This window comes from Azolla caroliniana, unplaced genomic scaffold (genome assembly GCF_043228905.1).
Source record: "Azolla caroliniana isolate FFs.n. ecotype wild unplaced genomic scaffold, voAzoCaro1.0.p SCAF_6, whole genome shotgun sequence".
NCBI lineage: Eukaryota > Viridiplantae > Streptophyta > Polypodiopsida > Salviniales > Salviniaceae > Azolla > Azolla caroliniana.
This window is the reverse complement of record NW_028230441.1, coordinates 4,174,347-4,199,307: the sequence shown is the minus strand read 5'-3', so window position 1 is coordinate 4,199,307 and position 24,961 is coordinate 4,174,347. Positions and strand designations below refer to the sequence as shown.

Here is a 24,961-nt window from a genome sequence, read left to right as displayed (position 1 = left end):
GCTCCTTCGCCTCCCGAGCTTACCCCTTGGTCGCGCATTGAACTATACCCATGACAAAGGGAACTATGATTTTAACACAGAGATTAGCGTACATTACATATAGTACGAGGGTCAAGAAGTGGGTTTTTAGTACGGTGCTTGACTTGACGAACCGAAAGGCTAGAAAGGCTAGACTAAGACGGGAGAAGACCAGAGATCCCCGGAGAGAGAGAGAGAGAGAGAGAGAGAGTCTATGAGAGAAGACAAACAAAGAAACAAAGATGAAGGCATGAAGAAAGCATGTATGTTGGGTTACATAATGGGATATACTGTATACATACATACATACATACATATGAGTGAGACAGAGAGAGGTAAGAGAGAGAGAGAGAGAGAGAGAGAGAGAGAGAGAGAGAGAGAGAGAGAGAAACAGAGCAGAGAGAGGTTTCTTTCTCATTCATTTTGTTTTGCTTCCTTTGATCTCTTTCCTTCTTCTTGGACAGAGATACTCGTCAGAAAAAGGTAATGCTTCTCTCTCTCTCTCTCTCTCTCTCTGGCTCTCTCTGCTTCTCTCTCTCTCTCTATGCACACGCCCTTTTTGTTCTGCCTTCGACCAAAAAATCAAGCCCTTTCTGTCCTTCCTTTTATCCATGGTTTGCGTCTCTTTTATCTACAGGATCTCTCTATATACCCTCTCTCTCTGTTTCTCTCTCTCTCTCTCTGTTTCTGCTACATTGGCAGAGAGAAACACTTTTAATTCGTTGTTGTTTTTTTTATAAGGGTCATAATACATACATACATATATATATGTATATGTATATACATATCTAGCTCTTCTCTCAAGGCTCCTCTCTTTCTGTGTTTCTTTTCTTGCAGCTTTTTTACCCTGATTTCTTGCTTTCTCTCTCTCTCTCTCTCTCTCTCTGCGTCATCCCACTTCTTTTTATTTCTTCTTTCTTCTTTCCCGAAACCACTATTCTCGCATCTAAATGCAGACTATTCCGTTTGGTTCATCTTCTACAACCAACACACACAGAGAGAGAGAGAGAGAGAGAGAGAGATGATGCATTTGAGTAGGGAAGAAGAAGAATGAGGTAAATCAGAATAGAAAATAGAACGGAGGACAAATTAGGTCGAATTGAGTAAGAAGGAAGAAGAAGAAATAGCTCAAATCCACGTTGAAGAGGAAGAAGAATCAGCTAAATCTTAGATAAGAAAACGGGTTAAAGGTTAGATACTCCATCCATGTCTTGAGGATTTTTGAAATTTTGATTTTTGAAAAGCAAAGAAGGAGCCCATCATCGTCAACATCACCATCACCATCGCCATTGTTGCTTCTGAAGAGATGGCAAACAGTAGCCCATCATCGAACATATCATCTGGGAGGAGGAATAAGACGGGGTGCATGGGGAGTATTGCCCATCTCTTTGATTTCAACCAAGCTCTAGCTGGGAGGAAGCTTCTCACTGATAAGAAATATGGACCAGGTTACGATTTTGTACTCTATTGTTTTTGAACTTTTATTTAATCATAACTTTTGTTTTAATCTAGTCCATTTTGTCTATTCTTGCTCTTATTTTGTTTTTCATTTCTCTCGTATTTTGTTTTTCATTTCATCATGGTCCAGTTTTGGTTTTTTATTTGTATTTTATGATTATAATTCATTTGTTTTGTGAGGGGTTTCTTTGATTTTGTGTATCATTCAATTGTTTCGGTTTTTTCTCTCTATTTGTTTATCATTGTTTGGGTTTCTCTTTGTATTTGTGTGTGATGATTGGTGTAGGCTTTTCGTTATGTCTATGAATCATGTCCCATCTTTCGATTTTCTTTGTTTGAGCGGTTTCTTTGTATTTGTGTATCATTGGTTTGTTGTTTTCTTTGAATTTTTGTATTATTTGTTCATTTTGGGTTATTTTGTATTTATTTGTATGCAAAGGCTTATTTTGGGGTTTCTTTGTAGTTATGTATCATGGTTAAGTTTGGGTTTTTGTTTGTATCTGTGTATCGTTAGTTTCTTTGAGTATTTCTTTGATTTTGTGTACCATTAATTCATTTTTGTTTCTCCACCGGAAGTTTATTTGCAAAGTAATTCCATTACTCCAAACCTTCGACCCTTTCCTAGTCCAACAATCCTATCCAGAGTCCAGACTACAGGGATATGCGAACATTTTCATATTCCAATTGGTCAAGCTCTACCTTGGTCCAAATGTTGGTCTCTTTACTAATCTAACAACTCTAGCTAAAATACAAGCATATGTGAGCATTCTCACATAACTGACAAAACCACTGATATAGCTTTGGTGAATTCTTGCTTACCCATTTGCACCAGACAAAGAGTAGAGGGATTTACATTCTCACATAACTGACAAAACCACTGATATAGCTTTGGCGAATTCTTGCTTACCCATTTGCACTAGACAAAGAGTAGAAGGATTTACATTCTTCATCAGAACATGTGTTAAATATTTTCATATATTCAAAATGATTTTTGTGCATGATGGTTGAATAGAGAAGAAGTGGGGTTATTGAGTATCTTAAGATATTATGTGACTCAAATAGTAATGTATGTGCTTGCAGGTTTGGACTCTTTTAAGAATTCATCAAATGATGGGACAACGGAAAAGGAGAAGTTGAGCAGTAGCAGCAGCAGGAAAGGGGAGATTCAGGCAAGTTTGTTTACTCATATATTTGTACGGAAAACACCAAATCGTGCTCGTAACTTTTGGCCAGTTCCGTGTGTATAGCTCCTAATCTGTGTGTACATATTCTCTTTTAATTTTTGGATGTCGCCATAAGGCCTAATATATGCTTTTTGGATTGCAGAATGGAAAGAATCAATCAATATCCAAAAGGATAAATGAAGTTCCAATCAAATCTCTGATAGCTGAAGAGATCTCTAAGGAATCTGACTCCAAGAAGAGATCTCCTAGCGTGGTTGCAAGATTGATGGGATTGGAAGGACTGCCCAATGACTCCAAGAATAAGCCAAAGATGCAAAACAGTGGTGGTTCGGAAATGTTTCTTCAGAAAGTATCATCTGAACAGATCACACACAATAAAATAGATACACATCATTCACAAGAGAATGTGAAAAGGGCAGCATCGCTGCTATCGCGTAGTATGTCTGATCTCTCGTCTTCCAAAAGGTCTATAGGAGAAGGGTATATATCGAGTCTCAAATCATATCCTTATGTCAGCCATTCAAATGGAAATGGTTCTGTCGAGGAACTTGAGACATGGAAGCTATGGCAATCAGAAAATTGTGCAAAAACAAATGCTTTGGATAATTTAGAATCACAATTGAATGCAAAGCAAATGCTTATTAAGAAGAAGCTAACTGAAGCTAAGTTAGGAATATCACAAAGACGGAAAGATCTAGAAGAAGAATTTTATGAAGTAAAAGAGTATTCAGATGCTAGGCAAACTAATAAAGATTTCTTTAGAAAATCTAACGAACAGCCAGATTCCTTGTTTGCAAGGAACTTACAGAAGAACAATGGAGATAGCAATGCAGACCATCATCAACAAGGTCCTACTAGAATAGTAGTTCTCAAGCCAAGCATCGGAAGGGTTCGAGACATGAACACTTCACAAAACAGCCCAAGGTCTCCTAATGAATTTTTGGAGGCAATGGAAATCATTAGAGAGAATAGTATGGATGTTCTCCAAGACCTAAGGGAAAGACTTCAACAAGAGAACTTTAGAGATAAAGGTGTAGGTAGAGATAGTTCAAAGAATTCTCAACCTCACAAGATGCTGAAAGATCCAAAAGAGATTGCTCGAGAAATTGCAAGGCAAGTAAGAGAGAGTGTCACTAGAGATATGATGGCTAACGATGGAAGCTTGCTAACCTATAATATATCTAGATCCACACTAGATAGGAGTGTTGAACAAGATTATGTTTCTTCAAGGAGAGATCATAGAAACAAAAGAGTCTCAAGGCATAATTCAACCATTGATATGAGAAGCAAGGAAGATATAGAGTCAAGAGCTCTGGATTATCTCAAAGTTGTGGACAGTGAAAGTTCGAGCATAAGGGTGACGGGACTAAAAAAACCTGCAATAGAAAATAGCTATTTAGGGAGCTTTGGATGGCAACCGTATGAATCAAGTAGTTCAAGTAGGCATAGTGTGGATGGAACTTATGTGAAGCATTGCCATAGGTCAATACCGACCATTGATCTAGATTCGAGCAGTTATTCTCTTAGCGAGTCAGAGGCTGAGAGTGAAGAACAAACCAATGATGACATGTACAGAATGATGCTTAGATCGAGATCAGTTCCAACCGGATCCTTTTCTCTTTATAGTGATGAAGAGGATTATTCAGAAATTTCGATTGATGACGATCATATGACAAAGAAGATGGTTGCAAATAGGTCATTGGATGCCACTATTTCTCGAGCTGAACCCTTGAGGCGATCCATTTTTGGTGGGAAAGGTGTTGAAATAAGGAATAACGTTTCGCGAAGTAAGAATCACAAAGGTGGTGAAATCATTGATGAGATTGTGGTCGTACATGAATCAAATAGGTACAATCCGATGGAAATTGAAAAGAATCAGTGTCAGATAGATGATACAGGACCAATACTTGATAGTGATTCTACATCTTCACTTGACAATTTTCTGTCCCTTGAAGCTGCCCTTATGGAAGAAGATATGCTTAGAAGAGAAGCATGTACTCAGAAGGATCATGGAATGGATTCATCCGCTACTGAATGTTCAATCTCTGAAAAGCTCACAATAACAGATGTTGAAGATAGACAAGAAATATTAGAAGACTCTGAAGTAATCATCTTTGTGATATTATGCATTTTATATCCTCGAAATGGATAAAACAGAAAGGGCAAAATCCCAAAATACCCCTAACGTGTTGGTTATTTACTAAAGGATATCATTAGGTTTTCAAAATAATACTGGAATACCCCTATATAGTACAACACTTCACTACTGCAGAGGGTGTTCTAGTAACTTTTGAAAACTTAGGGTTATTCTGGTAAAATACCATTAGGTTACGAGTATATTTTTGTTGTTTTCTTTAATAAATCAATTATGCTACCTGATCATTGTTTTCAAAGTATAACAGAATACCCGAACCTAGTACAAACATTTTATTACTGCAGAGGGGTATTCTGTTAATTTTTGGAAACCAAGGAGTATTTCTCATAAAATCCTCATAATTAAAGGGATAATTGTTTCAGTTGCTTTTTGGTTGAAAATAACTGGTAATTTCTCTTTTGTAGGCTTCAATGCATAGTCCTTCAGTAAGTCCAAGGAGAACAATCAACATCATTAGTGATGGAATGATAGGAAACACTTTAAAGCTCCGTAAGGATGTCTCCGAACAACCCAGTCCAGTGTCAGTCTTGGATGTTGCTTTCCACGAGGAGTCACCAAGTTCAGTGGACTTTTCAGACATTAGCTCTGGCTTGCGAGGTAATGACTTGAACAATTGAAACCCATTAGAAAGTTGGAGCATTTTCTATTGAACGCTGTGCATCATGAAGTTGCTTTTAGTTCTTATAACTAAAGTTTCATTTGATCTTTGTCCATAAATTGTGTACAAGTTATATGTATGCCTTCAAAATATGTTTTTATTTGTGTCATTCATGTTTTTGTATGTTCTCCAGATTTGAGGTCACGTCTTCAGCTTCTCAAGTTCACCGACAATGATACATCATCAAGCCTGGAAGTAAGTCAAGATGATGACTCACATTTCGCCGATGACGATAAATTCGTTGCACTATCAGGTCAAGATGAAGAGATTGAGAGTCTCAATTTACTCATAGATTGTATGCATTGTCCAAAAGGAAGAGAACTAGAACTAGTTTATGTAAGGGATTTACTTTTCGCATCTGGGTTTATGGGTGATAATGCTACCATGTTGACTCGATGGCATTCACCGAAGCAACCGCTAGCTTTCAACTTGTTTGAAAAGATGGAAGATAACTATACCAACGATGTGAGCAAGGATCGGATATTGTCTTATCACACTCGGCATCTTCTTTTCGATAGAGTTAATGAAGCTTTAGTTGAAGTATTAGGGTTGGAATTTAACGGACCTAAATGGTGGAAGGATCCTTGTACATCCAGAGTTGCAGTACCATCGGGAAAAATTCTACTTCAACGGGTTTGGGCTGGTGTCTGGAAGATATATCGCTCATTATCAGATGGTCAAGATACCTTAGGGAATCTTGTTGCACACGATCTTTCAGGTAAAGACAGATGGTGTGATTTGGATATCGAATTCGAACTCGTCATGCTTGAAGTGGAGAGAGCCATCTTCAATGACCTTATGCTTGATGCTGTGATGCTCTTTTAAACCCTAGTTTTTGCAGTGAAAAGGTTGCTCAATATACCAAGAGAGGAATGTTAAGAAACCTAAGACTAGTTTTTTGTCTCTCTATATCAAAGATAAAGCAAAAATATTTGTCTCCTCCTGTGCGACAAAGCACAAGAACCCACATTGACGTTTCTCTAGAGAGCAATCAATCAATAAAACCTAACCCTAACATGCGCCATTTTATTAATTGCCATAAACCCTAATCCCAAAAACCATAAACTCTTATTAATCTTTGTTTCCTAGAACAAGTGCCATTTTGATGGCCATTGGATTTTCATTTGTAAAGGACTCCAATATTATGTATAAATGGATAAATGTAATGTACCTCTTTATTATGAAAAATCGGATGTTTAATTGCGTTCATAATTTGAGTTTTCTTCACCTTCAAATATTTGTATCTTAATTAATAAATCAATAAATTTAACATTATATATCTGTATTTAGATCAAGCTTTGTGAAAACAAACTATAGCAAGTTAAAAGAATGCAACAAGGAATGCATTAAATATCATGGTGGGATAGAACATCAAATGTGTAGCTTGTTTGTCATTGCATGCATCAAACTAATAGATGGGCTTCATGAGATAAGGACACAAATATCCCCTCATTGCGTAAGCATGATGCATGCAAATGTTACAAAGCCTTTAAAAGTGGGTGATGCATTATTTTAATTGAATGAGAAACATGGTTCAACAAACATGCTTAGCCATAATGGGATAGGAATGTGTGCATGTGGTTTTTGGAAGGTAAGTCAGAGCTTTCATAGACTCCCACACATTCAAGATAGATACATACATACATTTTTAGCGTCCACAAGAGACCAATTGCAATCTATGGGCATTATGGAGGTTGAAAATAATCAACACAATTAGATGCATATTTGAGGGGCACACGCTCACCTAAAACGTCAATATAATAGATGACATGGACCCTTCTGCATTTTGTTGACGATTTGGTGAATCTACATCCGACCCTCATTGGCTTTTTTGTGTTACTATCATTATCTTTTCTATGCCTCTCATGACATTAAAGACTTGCACTTTTGTGCCTATTTTTTTGCTTTTAGTTTAATTGGTGGTATAGTTCCTTTGTGGGTTTTTGCTTCGCTATGAGGTTAAAGGCCTAAGTTGAATTTTGTTGAACTCATTTTGCCTCATTGTCACCTCCAATCGAGCCTCAATTGCTCCTGTTTAATGGTAATTTAATCTGTAGCTCAACACTAATTATCACCTCAAATTTTTTGTTGTATTGATTCTTCAACAACATGTATGAGTTGTGAACCTAAGGATTGCTTTAAAAGGACTTATATACCTAAAGATATTGAGGAATTGTTAATGTTTCAAGTCTTATTAGAGTATATTCATTCGATGAACTTCTTGACTCGGAAGGTTAGCTTTTTCCCCTGATGGCAAGCAAACACGAAGTCTGGACTAGTGTTTTCTTTTTGACTAATTCTTTTTGCCAAAATGAATGCCCATGCATGGGTTATTGATGGATCACTTGTATTATGCCCTAAATCATCACTTCACAAGGAGATGTGAGTTTATGCCACTGCTATTCGAGAACGTTTCCCAAATACATCTCCAAATTAGGCACGGCCATCCCTACGATCATGGTAAACATTTGGAAGACTCGCCACCCTTGATTGAAGATATTCTTGTACCACATTGAAAAGTTCCAGAGTTTCATTGTTATGGCCCATTCATAGAACGACGTGGATAAGCAATCGACATCTCATACGCAGAGCAGTTAGGACTTCCCCAGGGTCTTGGACATATAATGTGTATATAAAAGCGGTGGGGTAGAAGCATCTGGGAGGTCTCGAAGAGGCGCTGTGTCATGAATGTGAGGAGGAACATCTCAAGAAGTCATGCTTGTAGAGTCAATGTCAAGACTCAAGAGTCTTCAAAATGGTCTAATGACCAAGACCAAGGTCAAGATACTGAACACATGTGGGGACTTGAAGGATGTATGTAGGTCAGGTCACCCAACCATCCAAGCAGAGAAGGCATGAAGTGTGAGAAAATGGGTGGGCTAAAGCCTAAGTGGGGGAGGGGGGTGGGTGGAGCCTGGAGGAGAGGGGGGTAAACGTGCCACGTGGAACTCTGTCTCTCTCTCTCATCTGTACATTTTAGGGTTTCCTCTTACAACTCCCTTCCTTTGAGAGATTTTTAGGGTTGCTTCTCTCCGTTTCCTTGTTGTATCAAAACGTATACTCAGTTATGTGAAGCCGGATTATTTTGCAATAAGGATAAAAGGCATTTTCCTCTGCCTTCTTGCTTTGAGATTACAACAGAAGGTGAATTAATTTTCCAAAACAATTCGGCTTGCAAGTAAGCTCTTACTTTTCAATTGAATCTTCTTTTTGGTACTCTTAATATGAGTTAATTGGATTTGGCTCATCTTTTATTGCTTTCTCTTTCTTCTTTCTGTTTTCTTTGATGATTTTATATTTCCCTTCTTCTGCAGTTATATATTTATGGAAACATTAATAGAAGGAGGTTTTCAAGCTAAGAATTATATTTGTTTGAAGAACCTTATGTTTCCAAAGCTTTTCAAGTTGTTATTTTAAAGAGTTATATGTGGTGGAAAGTCTAATGGAGGAAGGTTTTTAAGTTTATCTCTATTTGGGTACTTGTAATTGAGAATTTGAGCATTAATGGATTCTTATGCCAGTATGACCTGAAGAATGTCTAAAGGTTCAACTTAAGATTATTTCTTTGAATGTTTATAGCTATAATTTAGGCATTTAATAGCTTATGCTGATTATAGATAGAATTTAAGCATCAATCCATATTCTAATTACGATTTAAATTCGGAGAAATCATGTGCTGAAGAAAAGCCTATGAATCATATGTTAAAAAAAGCCTATGAATCAAGTTAGAATCACCTTCCATTTGGGTTGTCTGTAGATGTAGATAATCATTAATAGCTTATGCTAAGTTCAAGTTGGAGAAATCATTTGCTCAGAAATATTGTTATTCTGGATTGTTTCTAGGTGGAACGGATAGCAGCATTAAGGGTCAATAAAATATGCAGTTTTGAAAATCATTGCATGATTGACTCACCAGAGCCAAGAATCAAAGTTGATTTTTCCCTTCCTAATACAATGTTTATTCTTGGAAATCATCGTTAACCAATAATTGACTGTTGAGCTTGTTTTTCATATCGCATAATTAACTAATACGGTCTTGGGAATCATCACATGTTGCAGTGTTTGGAGCTGAAAACTGTTTGCCAAAGCCTAGTTTTCACTTGTTAATATAGGAAGAAAGAGTATATGGAAAGGGCTTGGGTGGATGGAGAATGTAACAATACAGGGACAGAAAATATGGATTTTTTCATTGGTAGCAACAAAGAGAAAACCCAAGTGCTTGATGAACCTTGTACTATTCGTGTTCCTGTCATAACTGAAGGAAAGGAATATTTAATAGGGGATCCTTTTGATCATCTTCCCGACCATGTTATAATAGAGGTTCTTGTAAGGTTGCCGGTTTCTTGTTGGGTTTCGGTTGCTTGTGTGAGGAAGAAGTGGGCTTCCCTCTTCAGGAGTGAGATGCTTTGGCAGTCGGCACTAGAATATCATTGGCCTTGTGTAGCGAGGATTCGGAAGTGGCCTGGTCCTATCGGGTGCACGTCAAATAAAAGGTGTGCTTTAAAACTCCACTGCATTTTCAGTCTTGTCATGACTTCCATTGCTCATAAACTTAGTTGCTCTGTGAATATATTTAGCATCAATATTAGTATGAGGATTTACAACGCTTTGATGCATACTAAATTGTTTCCATCATTCATAAACTTCATTGTTGCCACATGCTATAATGGATTTTCTACCTTCAACATTCCTTTGATTATTCACATGTTAATGTGATTCCATTGTTCGTAAACTCCATTGTCTAGCCTCAAGGTTAGTCTGATTATGCTGCACATAATGGGTTATCATTCATAAACATCATTGTTTCTATAGTGTATAACTGGATTATCTAGCCTCAAAATGATTTTCATGTTTGTTCTAAATTATTTCCGTCATTCATAAACTTATGCTACTACACTGTATACTGGACTGTTAATCTTCAACTGTAGTCTTATCTTGATGCACATTTTAATGTTAAATAGTGATTTGAAGACATTGGCTGAATATGTGTTGTTTTATCCACAAATCGTACAAGAAATTTCATAGTTGAAACTAACATAGCATTTGAAGACATTGTCTGGTTGACAACTCATATAATTTTAAGGACCCTCAGCTGAATCTAAAATGGCAAATGACAAGTAATTGATGAGCAGTTAAATATTTAGTTTTAAGAATATCCCATGAATTTTGACTTACATTAAGATGTTTTCTTCTTTGCTATAACAGGCGTTATATTGCGTTACATATAAGCAAGAGCCTTTTCTGCTTTAAGGACCAAGATATTCATGAGTTAGTTGGGCATGCCTATCTTTATTTGAAGGAACAACTAGAAGTTTCATCGCCTCTTTCATATGGATTGCTGCATGGCACCATCATAGGTATTGTTTAAAATATTTAAAAAAAGAGGATTCTTTTCTTGGAACTTCTGGTTTTTGAATGGGAGCATTTCAGCTTTTGAGGGAGAAAACAAATCAAGGTTGTTGGTCAATTGTTTAAGGAACATTTCTATTAGAAAATTGATTGCTTTGGGATCTCTATTTTGCTGCCTTTAAATCACTTTGCACTTAGCAACAAAGCATTATCCATTGATGCATTCTCTATTTATTGTGCAATATTTGTCACGTTTGTCTTTGTAATTATAACAGTATATGTCAATCTAATCAGATAGTGAAACTGAATTTGCTAGCAAGCAATAAGGGCTCCGAAAAGTTCTTTTTATATTCTTTTGTCCACTTGATTATAACTTTTAAAGTGACTTTATATGTAAACTTAATCTAAACTGACTTTTTAGAATGCACAATATTATCATTAGACACTGATCCTAGGGCTTGAGTGTCTTGGATTCAAGTTCAGAAATCGTTTGCCGTTGGCTAAATTAATGAGTGACAGTTTGATATGCTAGTCAGGACTAGGTAGCGTCGATATATAAACAAATGAGATAGGTGACTTAGCTGATTATCCATGAGGTAGAATGCACAATATGCTTGTAGTTTATGACTGAGTGAGATTTTGTAGTTTATAACTGCTTGTATTTGAGCCTTGTACCTTGTCCCCTGTTGTCACTCAGTCATTGATGTACGATATAGAATCCATAGTCAACTTGGTTTCTGAATTGAGCTTGTGTAGCTGAATATACCTTTTCTAACTGATTATGTAGTTTTCCAGTCAATTGCACCTGTCAACTGAACAATAGGTTAATGGATTGCAATGTGAAAATAGAAGGATTGTATGGAGTATGGATGTGCGTACACATAATTAAATTATGGTTCATTATTTTGGATATGCACACAGATTGAATTGCGATGGCATGTACAAAAATCTATGTTTTTTTAAAACAGAATCATAGGTAATATAATAGAGTTGAGTTTCATGTTTCTATTTCATTGGTAGATTCAATATATGAATATATAACTCTTTGTGCTTCTTTCAGATCAATTTCTGGCATGTGGTAAGCAAGGTAGCATTGCTCATGAGCTAGCTTCACAGATCTGGTTGGCAGTAATAGATAATCTAGATGACAGCGAAAAAACTTTCCATTTGCTAATGCGGATTGTTGAAGAATGGGAGGTAATATTCCGTTTGTTTTTTGTTTTGACAATTCACTGGTTTTCTCAACTTTTTTCTTCTTGATTCTTATTCTTCTTTTTGGTTTAGAGTTGCCATTCTTCCTTTTTCCACTTTGCTGAAGTTTGCCATTTTCCAAAGTATCCGTAACTTTTTATTTATTTTATATTTTGAACATCAGTTTCAAATGTAGGTATTTCTTCCATACCCGTATTCCAAATCCCATGTGGTGCAATGGAAGCTCTTCGAGAGACTCTTTACTGATTTCCGTGATTGTCTTGGTCAGTTAGACTATTATAGCATATTGAGTAGAGCAAAACACAAATTTGACTTCATCCCATCAACCTGGATTGGTTATTGAGCAAGACTTAAGTTGGTTTTATTGATAGCATTACAGGTTGTATGTGATATATATCTTATGAATGTCTGTAGTAGTTGTGTCACAACTTTGCATATCATCTTTAATGCCGATAAGAGGTAGTTTTCTTACCCTTCCATATATATGGTTAATCATTAGTAGACACTTTTATGATTATTCACAAACAATTGTACATGATGTATATGAAAAGAAGACAAAGGAAAATATGAAAAAGAGACTGTCAAAGGTAATGTATGTATTAGAAGTATAAATTATAGAGGTATCCACTCAAACATATAATGGATCATGTTTTAGCAGAATGCATCATGTTTTATATTTACTTCATTCAACTATTCTACTGATTTGTTTTTCTTGTTTGTAAATACATTTTCATTTTCATCCACAATGCCTCCTTTTGAAGAGTCCTTACTATTCTACCAACCTTCATTGAAGTCGCAATATTGATACTGCACTCACAATATTCCTATCTACCTGAACGTGATTTGTGTTATGCCATATGATTGATATACATACATGATAGAACATTGACATAGTATATGTATATATCTCAATATACTTGATCACTACCACCATTCATAGTCAATATAGGACCCAACATTATCAACTTGGTACTCGTTGGAACATAAAATGATTGCTGTTGACAATTGTTTTTTCAATTATTATTTAACTTAATATTTCCATCAACCATTGAGCATCCAGCAATTATTACAATTATTATATACATTTCATCAATCAATATTTACATTGGGCATCCAGTATCAATAATTTTATCCAAATTATGACCTGGTTGGTCATTGATATGCTCAAAAAAGCAGCACGGCCTTCACCCTCAGGTTCTTAAAAATAATACAAACAGTTATTGCTTTAATGTCAACTCTACTTGCATCAATTAAATTTTTAACAAAGAAATTCCAAGCAATGAGCTTTGATAATGTTCCTCAACCCTTTGTAATAATACTCCCTATCTCATAAAAAATGCAGCCTTTAACTACGCTTATCCAAAATATACAGGCCTTAATTAAGAAAACTTAAAATTCATGAAAGCAAGAAATAACAGACATTTTGGCTTAAAACAAAGATTACTCTCATATCCTAAAACTCCTAAACGTAATTATTCTAAACCTCCTAAACGTAATTATTTAAGTTTGCTATTACTGAAGTGGAAATAGGTTAACTGTTCCTCAATAAGCATAAAAATGTTTGTTCCTTTGACTTTTTGTCTTGAATTTGAACCATTTATTTACAGCTTAATAACATATACGACTTGATTGTATGGTCCATAATAGATAGTGCCGAAATAATATCTCAAGCAGATTGCAAGATATATACAATATTGCAGGACAAAGTCTCAACAAAGTTTGAGATGTATGAAAAATGAAAAATGCCAAGAACAATAATATGTAGATGCTATAACTCAGCTAAACCTTTGAAATGTATGAAAAGAAGAATTGAAGTTATTAAAATGACAGATGTAAACAATTGTTGAAAGACTATTTTCTTTACCAACCAAAAAATCCTGTTGGAGAGAGAGAAACAGAGAGAGAGAGAGAGAGAGAGAGAGTCTTGGTCTAAAAGAAAAACTTCGCTCCTATTTTACAGAATACTGAGTGAATGATAATCACTATTCCCAAACCTAACTACTCTGTTTTGACTATCTGTGGTGATATCACTATTCCTACTTGAAAAAATACTGTTGTTTACTATCTCAAATCATAATTTACCACATGGTCATATCATGAGAAAGTATGAACTTGTTTTGATGCCAATACCATACAAAGGGGATATCCATCATTGATCCCTACATACAAAGCATTAAAATTAAATGCTACCACAAAACAATTTGAATCACATTTTGTAAAATTTTCTATTCATCGGTATAGAAACTTCACATTGTAATCTAGTACCTCTAGATGTAGCCAGAAAATACATTTTACTTATTCCTCATCCTCATCGTCTTCTTCATCCTACAAAAGAAGCAGTTTAGTATTATTCACAATGCAAAAGAAATCTAATATGTCCACATTAGACAAGTGGCTTTCAGAATAACACCTCTTCTTCATCATTCACCTCGGATTTGTACTTTTCTGATTCATCTGCAGTTACTTGGCCCTTTCCAAGCACATTTAAAATCAGTAATGTTTAAACAAAAAAATATTCTCTTACCATTTCAGCTATAAATCAATGTTGTGGCATAATATATATACACAAACCTTCATATATACACAAGGTTTCTCAAATAAATAGAAATTAGCAAGACTCTGGATTCAAAATATATCAATGCAATATGAAAAGCAAAGCATAAAATATATGAAACATGACTTCTTGTTAGCCTAAAAACATGTTATAATGGGCATAAAAATAAGACAATTTGTATTGTGGTTTTGTTATTAAGCCTAAGATATCTTATTGAAGAGAAGCAAAAAAACTGTATTTATAGGCTTTTGCATATAACCTGGTGGAGAACACAACCCCAACATTTACGGTACACCATAGCAATATAAAAACAAGGTCAAAAAGTAAAAAACAATTGGCAGGAACTAGGATTTTATATCTACCTGATTTGCATTATAGATTTTCATAGCTTTCTCATATTCTGTTTTTCTCTTCTCAGCTTTGGCAATGTAAGGAGACTTCTCCTGAGTAGGGAAAAAAGAAAAAGCATCAGTTATGATACTATTATTTAATTTCCCAAAATAAACTGGACCATCAACATGAGACAGAAACTGAATACCGCATCAGACATTGTCTTCCACTTGTCACCCCCAGCTTTTCCAACCTGAAAACGTGGATTAAAGAAACTGATTAAAATGTGTAAAAAAGTAAGAAAAATGGTGTTGCTCTGAATGGTAGCTAAATTTTCAACTTGAAGACTGCAAATACTTGACAAAGGAAACTGAATACTTTAGATATTACATATATATACAGAATGTAAATAAAATTGCAGCATTCTGGTCAATTACAATTACTTCATACATTTAAAGGGATCTTGCCGCTCTATGAATATGCAATCTAGAAATATATGAAGGCAACTGAAATGCATACGCTTCCTGATATGTTTATATAATTTTGTTGCCTATTTTCTAATGATTTTAATTTCAAGTATAAAAGTTCACAAAAGATCATCTTAGAACGAAGAAAAAAAATAAATTGTCGTATTTCCTAATAAATTCATATTACTTCAAGTGTGCAATTTTCCATGCAAAAACCTGCTGCAATATAGCTACTGTGTGGTAAATCGTTTCTCCATTTACTACCAGGTTTTACTTAATAATTAGAAAGAAATCCATAACTTTATTTTAAAAGGAATCCATATGATTTCTTTTTGCTTATCTGAAACATTCTAGAAAGGGAACGATTGCAAGCATATGAAACATACAGTTTCTAGATGAAACACAAATTTCATAATTGATGGAAATAGCAAATATTTTAATATGAAACTGCTTAATTGAAACACGTGAAGCAAGACCACTTCGATCAAATTAAAATGATGTACAAACTTACAGCTGACACAGATTTGTTGTTTGGATTGTCAGCATTGAAAGTTTTGCGAAATTCTTCACTGCAGAAAAGAAAAGACATTTCCTCGTCAATTTCACTATAAAGCTATGAAATTAAAGAACCTAACATGAAAGGTGGAGAAAGAAAAACGAAGGAAAGAAAATAAACAAAAGCGTGACTTTTATGGTAAATCTGTACATGTATGTCACTTTCAGTAAGATAAAGACACACACAGGATAAAAATAGAACATCTAAACAAATTTGAGACTTACAGAAAGAAAAAAATTGAGACGGGATGAAACGAATCATGAATTCATGAAGAACTTTTTTCAAATTTGTAGGATCACAAGAAGACACATTAAAACAAGGAATAAATAGACAATCATATGCGATTTCTACAGTACATTTGTACATTTTTTAATGCTAATTCCAGTGAAGCTGTCAATAATGATGTTTCAATGAAGACAACGCAAAACTTTGGATGGAAACGCGATCACTAGAGAACTTTTCATGCTTACAGAAAGACAAAGAAGGCACTAGGAGCCCGTTTAGGCTTGTTAGGGTCCTTCTTAGCTTTCCTTTCCTTTCTAGCTAGTCTTTTTTTCGCTTTATCGTCCTTAGAAACGAGCTGTTTCTTCTTCTTTAGGTTCCTGAAAGAAAACCATACAGGATAAATTAAATTAGAAAGAAATCAAATGAAAATAAACTTGAGGGAACAGGAGAGAGAGAGAGAGGGAGAGAGAGAGTTGAGTGAGAGAAGAAACGAAAGGAAAATTGACAATTTGAGTGAGAGAAGAAACGAAAGGAAAACTTACGTTTCTTCAGCCTTCTTTGAGAGGACAGCTTTGGCGTTAGCGTCTTTCATAGCAGCTTCTTACTCCTGGGAAGAGAAGGAGAGAAAGACATACTATTTAATAAGGAAAGACTGCGAAAAATAAATGCCGTAGAAGTGGACTTATGAAAGTAGCATCCAATTAGAAGTGGCAAAGAAAATATCAAAAACAGAAAAACACGGATAATGAAAGTTGCATCCAATTACAGAATGAGGAATACAGAAAAGAGGACTCCTAGGGTCTAAAGTAAAGAAAAACACGGAAAGAGAGGAAAATAACAGCACAGAAACAATAAATCTACAGTGGGAATACTAACTTGAAGACGATCGATGAAAGCTTTGTTGAGGCAAGGAAATTTCGAAAGAAAAAAAGTAACCGGTTGCAGTCAACTAGAAAATGAGCAATTCAGTGAAGATGAAGCTATGGAAGCAAAATTCCTGTATTTTAGAGTAAAAAAAACCATATGTAGAGAGGAGAAGGAGAAGAAGGAACAGGAGAGAAAAGAAAGAGACATGCAGAGAGGGAGGAAGGGAGGGAAAATACTCACTGAAAACTTATTGCTGGCAGCTTTGGTGAAGGAAGGGGAACGTCAGTGGTGAGAGCTTTCTTTTCTTTCTCGCTGTTGTTGCAGAAGGAACGTTAGAGAAGGAGGAGGGGCTTTTTTTCCAGAGAAAAAGAAGAAGAAGAAGGGAAGCATAGAAGCGAAGAAACGCTTCAAAAAAAGGAGGGGGGGCGGGGGGAGGTTGGCGGTCTGAAGTGCTCTTTTCATTTCTGGACGCTTTCACACACGTCCGTCCCGTTTCTTCTTCCTCTTTATATTGAATTCATCATTCCTACTAACCTTCACGAACGAGCGGGAACTGTTTCAAAAATCTCTTCAAAAGGTAAAAAGGGAGGGGGGGGTGGTTCGCTCCCTCTCTTCATTCCCTTTCTTAACATCTTTTCTGTCCTCATTCAAGGGTTGTATGCTTATACATAAATAGGTTCCCCACAAGTATTCAATATGTATATACGTGTATATGTATATGATGAGAGTGGCTATGGTATTTTAACATTGACAAAGTTACCAAAGAGAGAGAGAGAGAGAGAGAGATTATTGTCGATCTAAGTAATACTAGTGAATCAGTGATGCTATTTTAAGAATTCCCGTCAATACGTTGTAGATCCTAATGATACTATGGTATTCTGAGAGTTCCAATGATGTTGCTTATGCATCTAGATGTAGATGGCGATGATATTTTAATGCTCTCTACAAATACATGCACATGCTAGAGAAGACTAATGATCCAATGGAATATCTTAGCATTTTGAGAATTTTGAAACGTACTTTAACAAATTTCCCAAACTATTATGTGTCATTTATCTAGTACAAGGATGAGTCATATTTGACCTCGAAGGAAATATACATAGTAATACTTACTCGTAATCTTGGTGTTATTTAAATATTTTTCTTATAATACATACTAATACTTACTCTTAATATTGGTGTCACTTAAATCTTTTTCTTACATTATATACAAAGAGAATATCCAGATTCTAAGTGTTGTACAAAGTATCATGTTGAAATAGTGCATATCTTATTTTTGTAGAATTTCAATTGAGGAAGTCTTAATATTACAAGAGATGAAGTTGTGAAGGCTTTGATTCTGCCCTGTTAATTATTTTTTAAGAAAACTTGTATATTGCCCAAGATATACCCATAAGTAGATAAGTAGGGCTTCATTAAGTAGGTCTCTATGCATATTTCATAGCTAATAGGGTGCATAATCGGCAGGAAAAGCAACATACAATTATCCATCGAATGAAACTCACGGTGTATTAGCAATGTTGATTCAAGATGTAGTTGTGTGCACCATAAATTGTTGTGATTATAAAATACAATGCATTGTTTTACAACAACTTGGCGTAGAGATCAAACAATTATTTAAGTTTAAATCAAAATCAAGGCCTGGCTAGAATTAATCACACAAACCACCTACAATAAAATACATGGCATACTTTTCATTATTTATAAATCGCTAACATAATGTTTACATGACAAGATGCATCAGGATTGTAAGTGTTCCTATGTGCTAATAAAATGTTGTAAAAATTCATGATTATTATAGTTGTGATCAGCTGAAAAAAAGTTTGCTATTGTTTTACGTACTTCTACTCTCATTGTACATCCTATTTGTTTTTCTTTTAAATGCAGCATATATAAGATAAGAATGCCCATGAGACGTCATTGTGTGGTGATACATAATATACATGCATACACATACATACATGCATGCATTCATATAGGATAATGTATGATGGATTCACTTCCCTCCAAAGTCACAAGGCCATTAGATTTGATAAGTCATTCCTACTTGCAAAAACTGTGAAGGTGGAATATTGAGGAATGCAAGTGCGGATGTGGAAATAGTGACCAAGAAATGATAGACATGGTTGATGACAAAGCTCTCAAACCAACCTCTACTTGCACTAGTTTGCAAGGTGGCTTTACCCAGCACATACACGACACCCTTCCTTCCCGCACCTTCCAATGTATTCACCTCAGCTTCAGCATCCTCTTTCATCCTCCTCACAAATGCTGCTTTCCGCCCATTCGTATAATAATAATATTCTTCTTCTTCTTTAAGCAGTCCATTCCTTCCAAGAGGACAAGACAAACATATATCATCTTCACTGCCGATGTGCCTCTTTAGACAATGAATGACCTCGTCTAAAATATTTGAGCCACGTCGTTCTTTCCCTAAATCCATGTACCCATAGCGACCAACACACCTGTAGTACCAGAGCAAACAAATAGAATGGCAATTTTGTCAACTAATGAAATATTCATCAACCTAAAAATGAAGAGTATGCTAGCAACATATGAAGGTTATGCTATGTTTTACCATCAAACGATTCATAAAATCTTAAATTTTAAGAATTTACTAACGGTATTCACCAGAAAAAGCGTAAACATTATAAAACAAGATGGGCTACTCCGCTTATTGTTTTTGCCCTCACCTGTACACTCCTTCCTTGTATATCAATCTATCCACAACAAATCTCTCATCTGCTAATATTGTTGGGACTGGAACATGACGAATCGTGATAAACACTAACACTTGATGTAAAGTGCCTGTACATCTCACATAATGCCTTATAAGAGGAGATATCCCATGCACAAGATCACTGTAAAATAAACACACTCCTGGCACCCTCACCATATCCTCTTCACACAACTTCTGTAGCTCATCTTTGGATACTTTTCTTGATACTTCAAACTCATATTTCTTTGTCCGGCCGTATATCCATGATAGCATAATGACAAGAATCAACAATGACAATGCAAATGGGACCCAACCACCTTCCAGGATCTTATTCAGCACCGAGGTTAAATAAGCCCCCTCAATGAGACCAAAAATGCAAAAGAAAAACAAACTGATAGGAAGTGGTAGATTCCATAACATGATCATCACTAATGTGATCAGTATTGTGGTGATGAGCATGACACAAGTAACAGCAACTCCTGAACAAGAAAACATAAAAGGTATCAAGATTTTGAATTCACAAGAATAATTTTGATTTCCAAATGAGAAGCTTCACAGAGGGTATAAGAAAGAATCCACACCATAAGCATTGCCTATGCGAGCCCCACTTCGAAATCCCAGAACCACCGTGATGCACAGAAGCATCAAACAATAGCTCACTTCCGGTGAGTAGACCTCGCCTTCTGATCTCTCTGATGTGTGAATGATTTTCACTCTTGGAAAACAATCAAGCGCCACTAACTGCTTAACGATACTAAATGTGGCAGATATAAGGGCTTGGCTCGCTACTATTGCTGCCAAAGTGGACACAATGAACATTGGCCAAAATACTGGCTTCGGTACAGATTTATAGAATGCATCTCTGAGATCTGATGGGTTCTTGATCAAGTAAGCTCCTTGTCCTGCATATGTAAGGATCAAAGATGGGTATACTACAGCAGAGAAGGCTATCTGCAATTAACAACACAAAATATGATCACAAGAAAAATCCATGGATGGAATTTAACATTATATCCTTTCATATTACAATGATGGATAATTTGGATAACTAATATAGTTTATATGGCAAAGAACTCCACTGGGATTGGAAAACTTCTAATATAACAGGTATTCACATATTTCCTAAACACCCTTCAGTAGTTCTGCCATTAAGACATAGCCCCATGGAGGTCAAATAGATGTGTGCGTCAAATAGAATCATTGCTGCTTTCTGTCAGGGTTAGACTAAGCAAATTGTGCATGCATGTACACCTACCCACAACTCTTCTCCACACAAAATGGATGTGCTATCTCCTGGGACAAGCAAGGAGTAAAGCCATCAAGATGTGAAGATTATTCCCCCAAAAAATACCCAATTTCCAAACCAATCTTTCTAACAGTTAAAGAGATCCAGAAGTTAGACTAGCTTTCAAGAACTGCTAACTATGACACAACAAATGCCAAGTGACAATATCCATGCCCTTTGCTCATCTATTCAACGACAGAACCAAATTCATGGAATTTTAAACACTGAAATTCAGCGACAAGCTTGGTTTTTCACTTCAGGTTTTCTTTTTCTTTTTGCTCTACCCTTATTTAAAATTTCTTCTTATTGGATCTTGGCTTTTTAACCATTGTTGTTCCATGGCTCATGTTGGCACACTGTGGACATCAACATATCATCACCGTCATCTAAGATGGCACACAATGCAATAAGCACATATGTATACGATGGCTGTTCTTGGGCACCAAACTCAATGAAAAAAGTGCCTTTTGCCTTGTGCCTTACTCCTATGGATGTGCACAAGCTGTGGGAACCGTGGAAACCCATGCCTTGAAACCCTCTAGCCCAGTAGTGCCGTGGCATTTTTTGAGCCCTTTTACATTATCTTCCATCACCAAGGATGAATGCAGAAATGCAGAAGGACGAGATGTACCCAGAAGTACAGATTGATTTTTACAACAATCTGAGTGAGTAGTTGGAGCATATTCCCTTCCATTCTCTTATGTTCATTATCTCCCATTTATTCTTTATATGACTGTGTCCTATCTTACTTTATCTGCTTTTACCTTAGCTTCAACTATATGTCCTTAAAAGAGGATGGTAAAACTCATGGATGAGAATATTGTTGATATATTTCCTCTTTCAAAGATGGCACACTCAATCTTATATTTGGGGCCAATGAAGCTATATACAAGATATAGAGTCTAGAGAACATGAAATTAAAAAGGATGAGCACACATAAACTATGTAGGTGTGTGTTTAGTGATAAAGTTTTTCCGTAGAGAATTCCTTGATATACAACACATTAATTTTGCATTGAAACTAATTTTCCAAATTAATCAATCTGAATCGTTATCGATTCACATATTGCTTTACTGTATTTAAACGTCTGTGCAATTCATTATTGTTTTGCAAGATTTTGCTCAAAAGGCATGCAAATATCTACAACATTATTATCACAAATTTACCACGAATTATATTATAGCTCAAATACCTGGATTGCACGCTTATTGAAATGACCCAAATCAGCAAACATAGCTTCAGCCCCTTTATTAACAAAACACACAATCTGATCAATTCCATGAAACAAACTTTATAAAGCTGTTGGGCTATATAAATTGCATACCTGTGATGCACAAGATGACAGCACCCAACATCCGCCACCCATACTTACCATGACGAATGAGAAAGAGAGGGATATAATGAGGTGAAATTGCCTTCAACACTTCAGGATAGTATGCAACAATGTTGTAGATACCAATTGTTGCATTGCTTAGAAACCATGCTAACATGATAGGAGAGAAGAAAACACTAACTCTGTGTGTCCCAAACCTTTGCATGATGAATAGACAAATCAAAATCACAGTTGATATGATGACAACTGCATCTATAGTAGACAATTTCCAAACTTTCAGCATATGAAAAAGACACTTTTCTTTTTAATAAATAGACAAAATAGAAATGATATGAATGGATAGAGACTTACTCTGACTTAGGCCTGGATGTTTAGACTTTATGCCCTCGATAGCTGACAGAACTAACAGAAAAATACATAATTATTAGCAGAAAAACATAAATGACAAAGTGAACATGTAAGCACAAGGAAAAGAAAGCAGAAGGATGATGAGATTTAACCTGAAATGGCAGGTGCGAGCACCCCATCACCTATAACCATACACGTACCCAACAATACTAGTAAAAGTAAACCTTTCTGAGCAACCATGCTTTGTTCAATGAACTTAAGAGTCTTAACAGTGACAACACTCTTATTGGCTCCACAAAATCTAGGTTGTGCATCAGATTCAAACCGTGTCAACTGCTTGCGGCTATATCTCCTTAGGTTTAAGTTCCGGGATAGCAGCGAATACAGAGCAAAGGTACCACCTGAGATTAATTACCTCGATATACATAAAAATGACCCAGACATAAAACAATGTATCCATTACATAAACTTCCATACCTTCACCATGATCATCAGCTCTGAGAACAATGAAGACATATTTAACCAGTGGTATCATTGTAAGAGACCAAAAAATGAGGCTTAAAATACCAAAATAGTCTTCTATGGTTGATAAAGGATATTGCAGCGAAGAAAACACGTAGAGTGGAGATGTTCCAAGATCGCCATAGACTACTCCGAGAGTTTGATAAGCCAAAAAAATTGATTGCCAGCCACCACAACTCTATAAATAAACTCATGCTAATGCTCAGATCAAGATCTAAGCCTCGTGTATGTGTGCTGTGTTCGTATGTCATAGTGACTACGTTACTTCATGCATAACTTTAGATCTTCTTTTTACGTTTATTTATAAAGAATAAAGCGATCTCCTTTCCATCTATATTTAGCTAATGAAATCAGGCCGAATAATTCTATTATTAACAACCAATCTAATGGACTCCGACGCGCACACACAATACAGACATACATAAACAAAAAATACCCACCTTCATAAATACATATATAAACACCACCACATACATACACAAACAGCATATATACATACACACACAGCCTGCTTCTAGTTCTACGTAGAGGGGCATATTAATTGTCAACATTTGAGATATTCTAACGAAAGAAGGAGATAAAGCCAAAGGTGCTAGTTGTGAAAATATTTAGCAATGGTAATAGAGAGCTGACCTTGACTTGGGGATGTTTTGGAAAGTATGCTTGAGATATAGAACGACAGAGAGGTGGCAGCTGCCTTAGAGTGAAATTGTCATCCTCGATGTTACGCTCATCATTATTGGGATGCTGATAATGGAGATCATAACTGATGTTAACATCCCGAGTATTCAATTCTGTTTTGCCCGTATTTTCACATTCTGTTTCATGTTCATTGTTATTATTGGGCCGATCACCCCCCTTATAACCAAAATCCGAGGTCATCTGGATGTCCCAGATTTCTTCTTTGGAAGGGCCATGTGTATGGAATCCATTCTCTTCCATTCTGAACACAGGATTGTTGATTGTTCCGTTTCAAATGCCCAAAACCTTTGCAAGTTCTTATTATCAGCTAGTTTGAGCTTAATCTTTGCAGCTCCATCTTACCAGCAAGTTTTAGCTTGACAAAACACTAAAACGAATGCGTATGCCAGTTTTGCGAAATGGAAGGCATGCGGATGACCGTGCCTCTTGATGATTGTAGTAACGATGGTGATGGTGATGGAGATGCAGTGAAAAATACCTGGTGTGACGAAATGTATGCAGAGAGTATCATTTTCCCATGTCTCTGGGGCATTGCCATGTGCATGAGTTAAGCCTTTTCTCGTCATCGTTGTCATCTTCTTCTTCTTCTTCTTTTCTTATTATGATTATCTAATTAGTTTCTAGGTTGAGAAGGAGCAGCAGTCAGTTGTGGCAGGTGGGAGATGTGTGTAGCAGCAGGCTCTGAAACACAAGGAAGAAGAAGAAGAAGACAGGACCAGAATATGCTCCTAATGTGAAGGCTGAAACATTGGGGTTTGTCTAAAGTCTATTGTTTTAACATTTGATTACATTTTTGTTAGATATTGGTTCTTGTTCTTGATCCCCTCCATTCTTGCATGAGACACATCTTTTTGGTGCCTTCTTGAAAACCCCATATTCCTCCTGGCGGCCGCAAAACTCTAACTCTATGGAATGAGAGCATCACATGTCCATTTTTTTTATGGTTCGATGTGATGTTGCTCATCACCACGTTCGGCCACCTTTCCACTACCGATGGACGACCACCATCCACTCTTGAG

At 36.0% G+C, this 24,961-nt stretch overlaps 4 protein-coding genes across 10 annotated transcripts; 2 read left to right on the top strand and 2 right to left on the bottom strand.

Annotated features, from left to right (window-relative positions):
- Window positions 1-1,225: 1,225 nt before the first annotated feature.
- Window positions 1,226-6,708, top strand: LOC147862684 (uncharacterized). The gene is made up of 5 exons (XM_087321687.1): window positions 1,226-1,466; window positions 2,557-2,645; window positions 2,803-4,764; window positions 5,220-5,412; window positions 5,607-6,708. Exons 1-5 carry the CDS (start codon window positions 1,325-1,327, stop codon window positions 6,296-6,298), a joined length of 3,078 nt encoding a protein of 1,025 aa, XP_087177813.1. The 5' UTR covers window positions 1,226-1,324; the 3' UTR covers window positions 6,299-6,708.
- Window positions 6,709-8,412: 1,704 nt separating this feature from the next.
- On the top strand, window positions 8,413-12,491 carry LOC147862683 (uncharacterized). Of its 3 annotated transcripts, none has more exons than XM_087321685.1 (5): window positions 8,413-8,617; window positions 9,586-9,966; window positions 10,679-10,830; window positions 11,883-12,019; window positions 12,210-12,491. In XM_087321685.1, exons 2-5 carry the CDS (start codon window positions 9,599-9,601, stop codon window positions 12,375-12,377), a joined length of 825 nt encoding a protein of 274 aa, XP_087177811.1. In that variant the 5' UTR covers window positions 8,413-8,617; window positions 9,586-9,598; the 3' UTR covers window positions 12,378-12,491. The 3 variants fall into 3 exon arrangements, with proteins under 3 accessions (XP_087177811.1, XP_087177812.1, XP_087177810.1); XM_087321686.1 differs by having other exon boundaries at window positions 9,567-9,966; XM_087321684.1 differs by having other exon boundaries at window positions 8,414-8,651; window positions 9,317-9,966; window positions 12,210-12,490.
- Window positions 12,492-13,939: 1,448 nt separating this feature from the next.
- LOC147862682 (high mobility group B protein 3-like) lies at window positions 13,940-17,418 on the bottom strand. Of its 4 annotated transcripts, none has more exons than XM_087320628.1 (9): window positions 17,270-17,418; window positions 16,709-16,770; window positions 16,412-16,543; window positions 15,897-15,954; window positions 15,127-15,171; window positions 14,951-15,031; window positions 14,445-14,504; window positions 14,285-14,359; window positions 13,940-14,193 (listed from the first exon to the last, which is right to left on the bottom strand). In XM_087320628.1, exons 2-8 carry the CDS (start codon window positions 16,756-16,758, stop codon window positions 14,330-14,332), a joined length of 456 nt encoding a protein of 151 aa, XP_087176754.1. In that variant the 5' UTR covers window positions 16,759-16,770; window positions 17,270-17,418; the 3' UTR covers window positions 13,940-14,193; window positions 14,285-14,329. The 4 variants fall into 4 exon arrangements, with proteins under 4 accessions (XP_087176754.1, XP_087176751.1, XP_087176755.1 ...); XM_087320625.1 differs by having other exon boundaries at window positions 14,300-14,359; XM_087320629.1 differs by having other exon boundaries at window positions 14,300-14,359; window positions 16,709-16,773; window positions 17,274-17,408.
- Window positions 17,419-18,702: 1,284 nt separating this feature from the next.
- On the bottom strand, window positions 18,703-24,646 carry LOC147862681 (potassium transporter 6-like). 2 transcript variants are annotated; one of them, XM_087321513.1, is made up of 9 exons: window positions 23,874-24,646; window positions 23,196-23,418; window positions 22,871-23,119; window positions 22,722-22,772; window positions 22,362-22,622; window positions 22,230-22,282; window positions 20,334-20,703; window positions 19,727-20,231; window positions 18,703-19,498 (listed from the first exon to the last, which is right to left on the bottom strand). In XM_087321513.1, exons 1-9 carry the CDS (start codon window positions 24,180-24,182, stop codon window positions 19,057-19,059), a joined length of 2,463 nt encoding a protein of 820 aa, XP_087177639.1. In that variant the 5' UTR covers window positions 24,183-24,646; the 3' UTR covers window positions 18,703-19,056. The 2 variants fall into 2 exon arrangements, with proteins under 2 accessions (XP_087177639.1, XP_087177640.1); XM_087321514.1 differs by having other exon boundaries at window positions 22,722-22,763.
- Window positions 24,647-24,961: the final 315 nt, after the last annotated feature.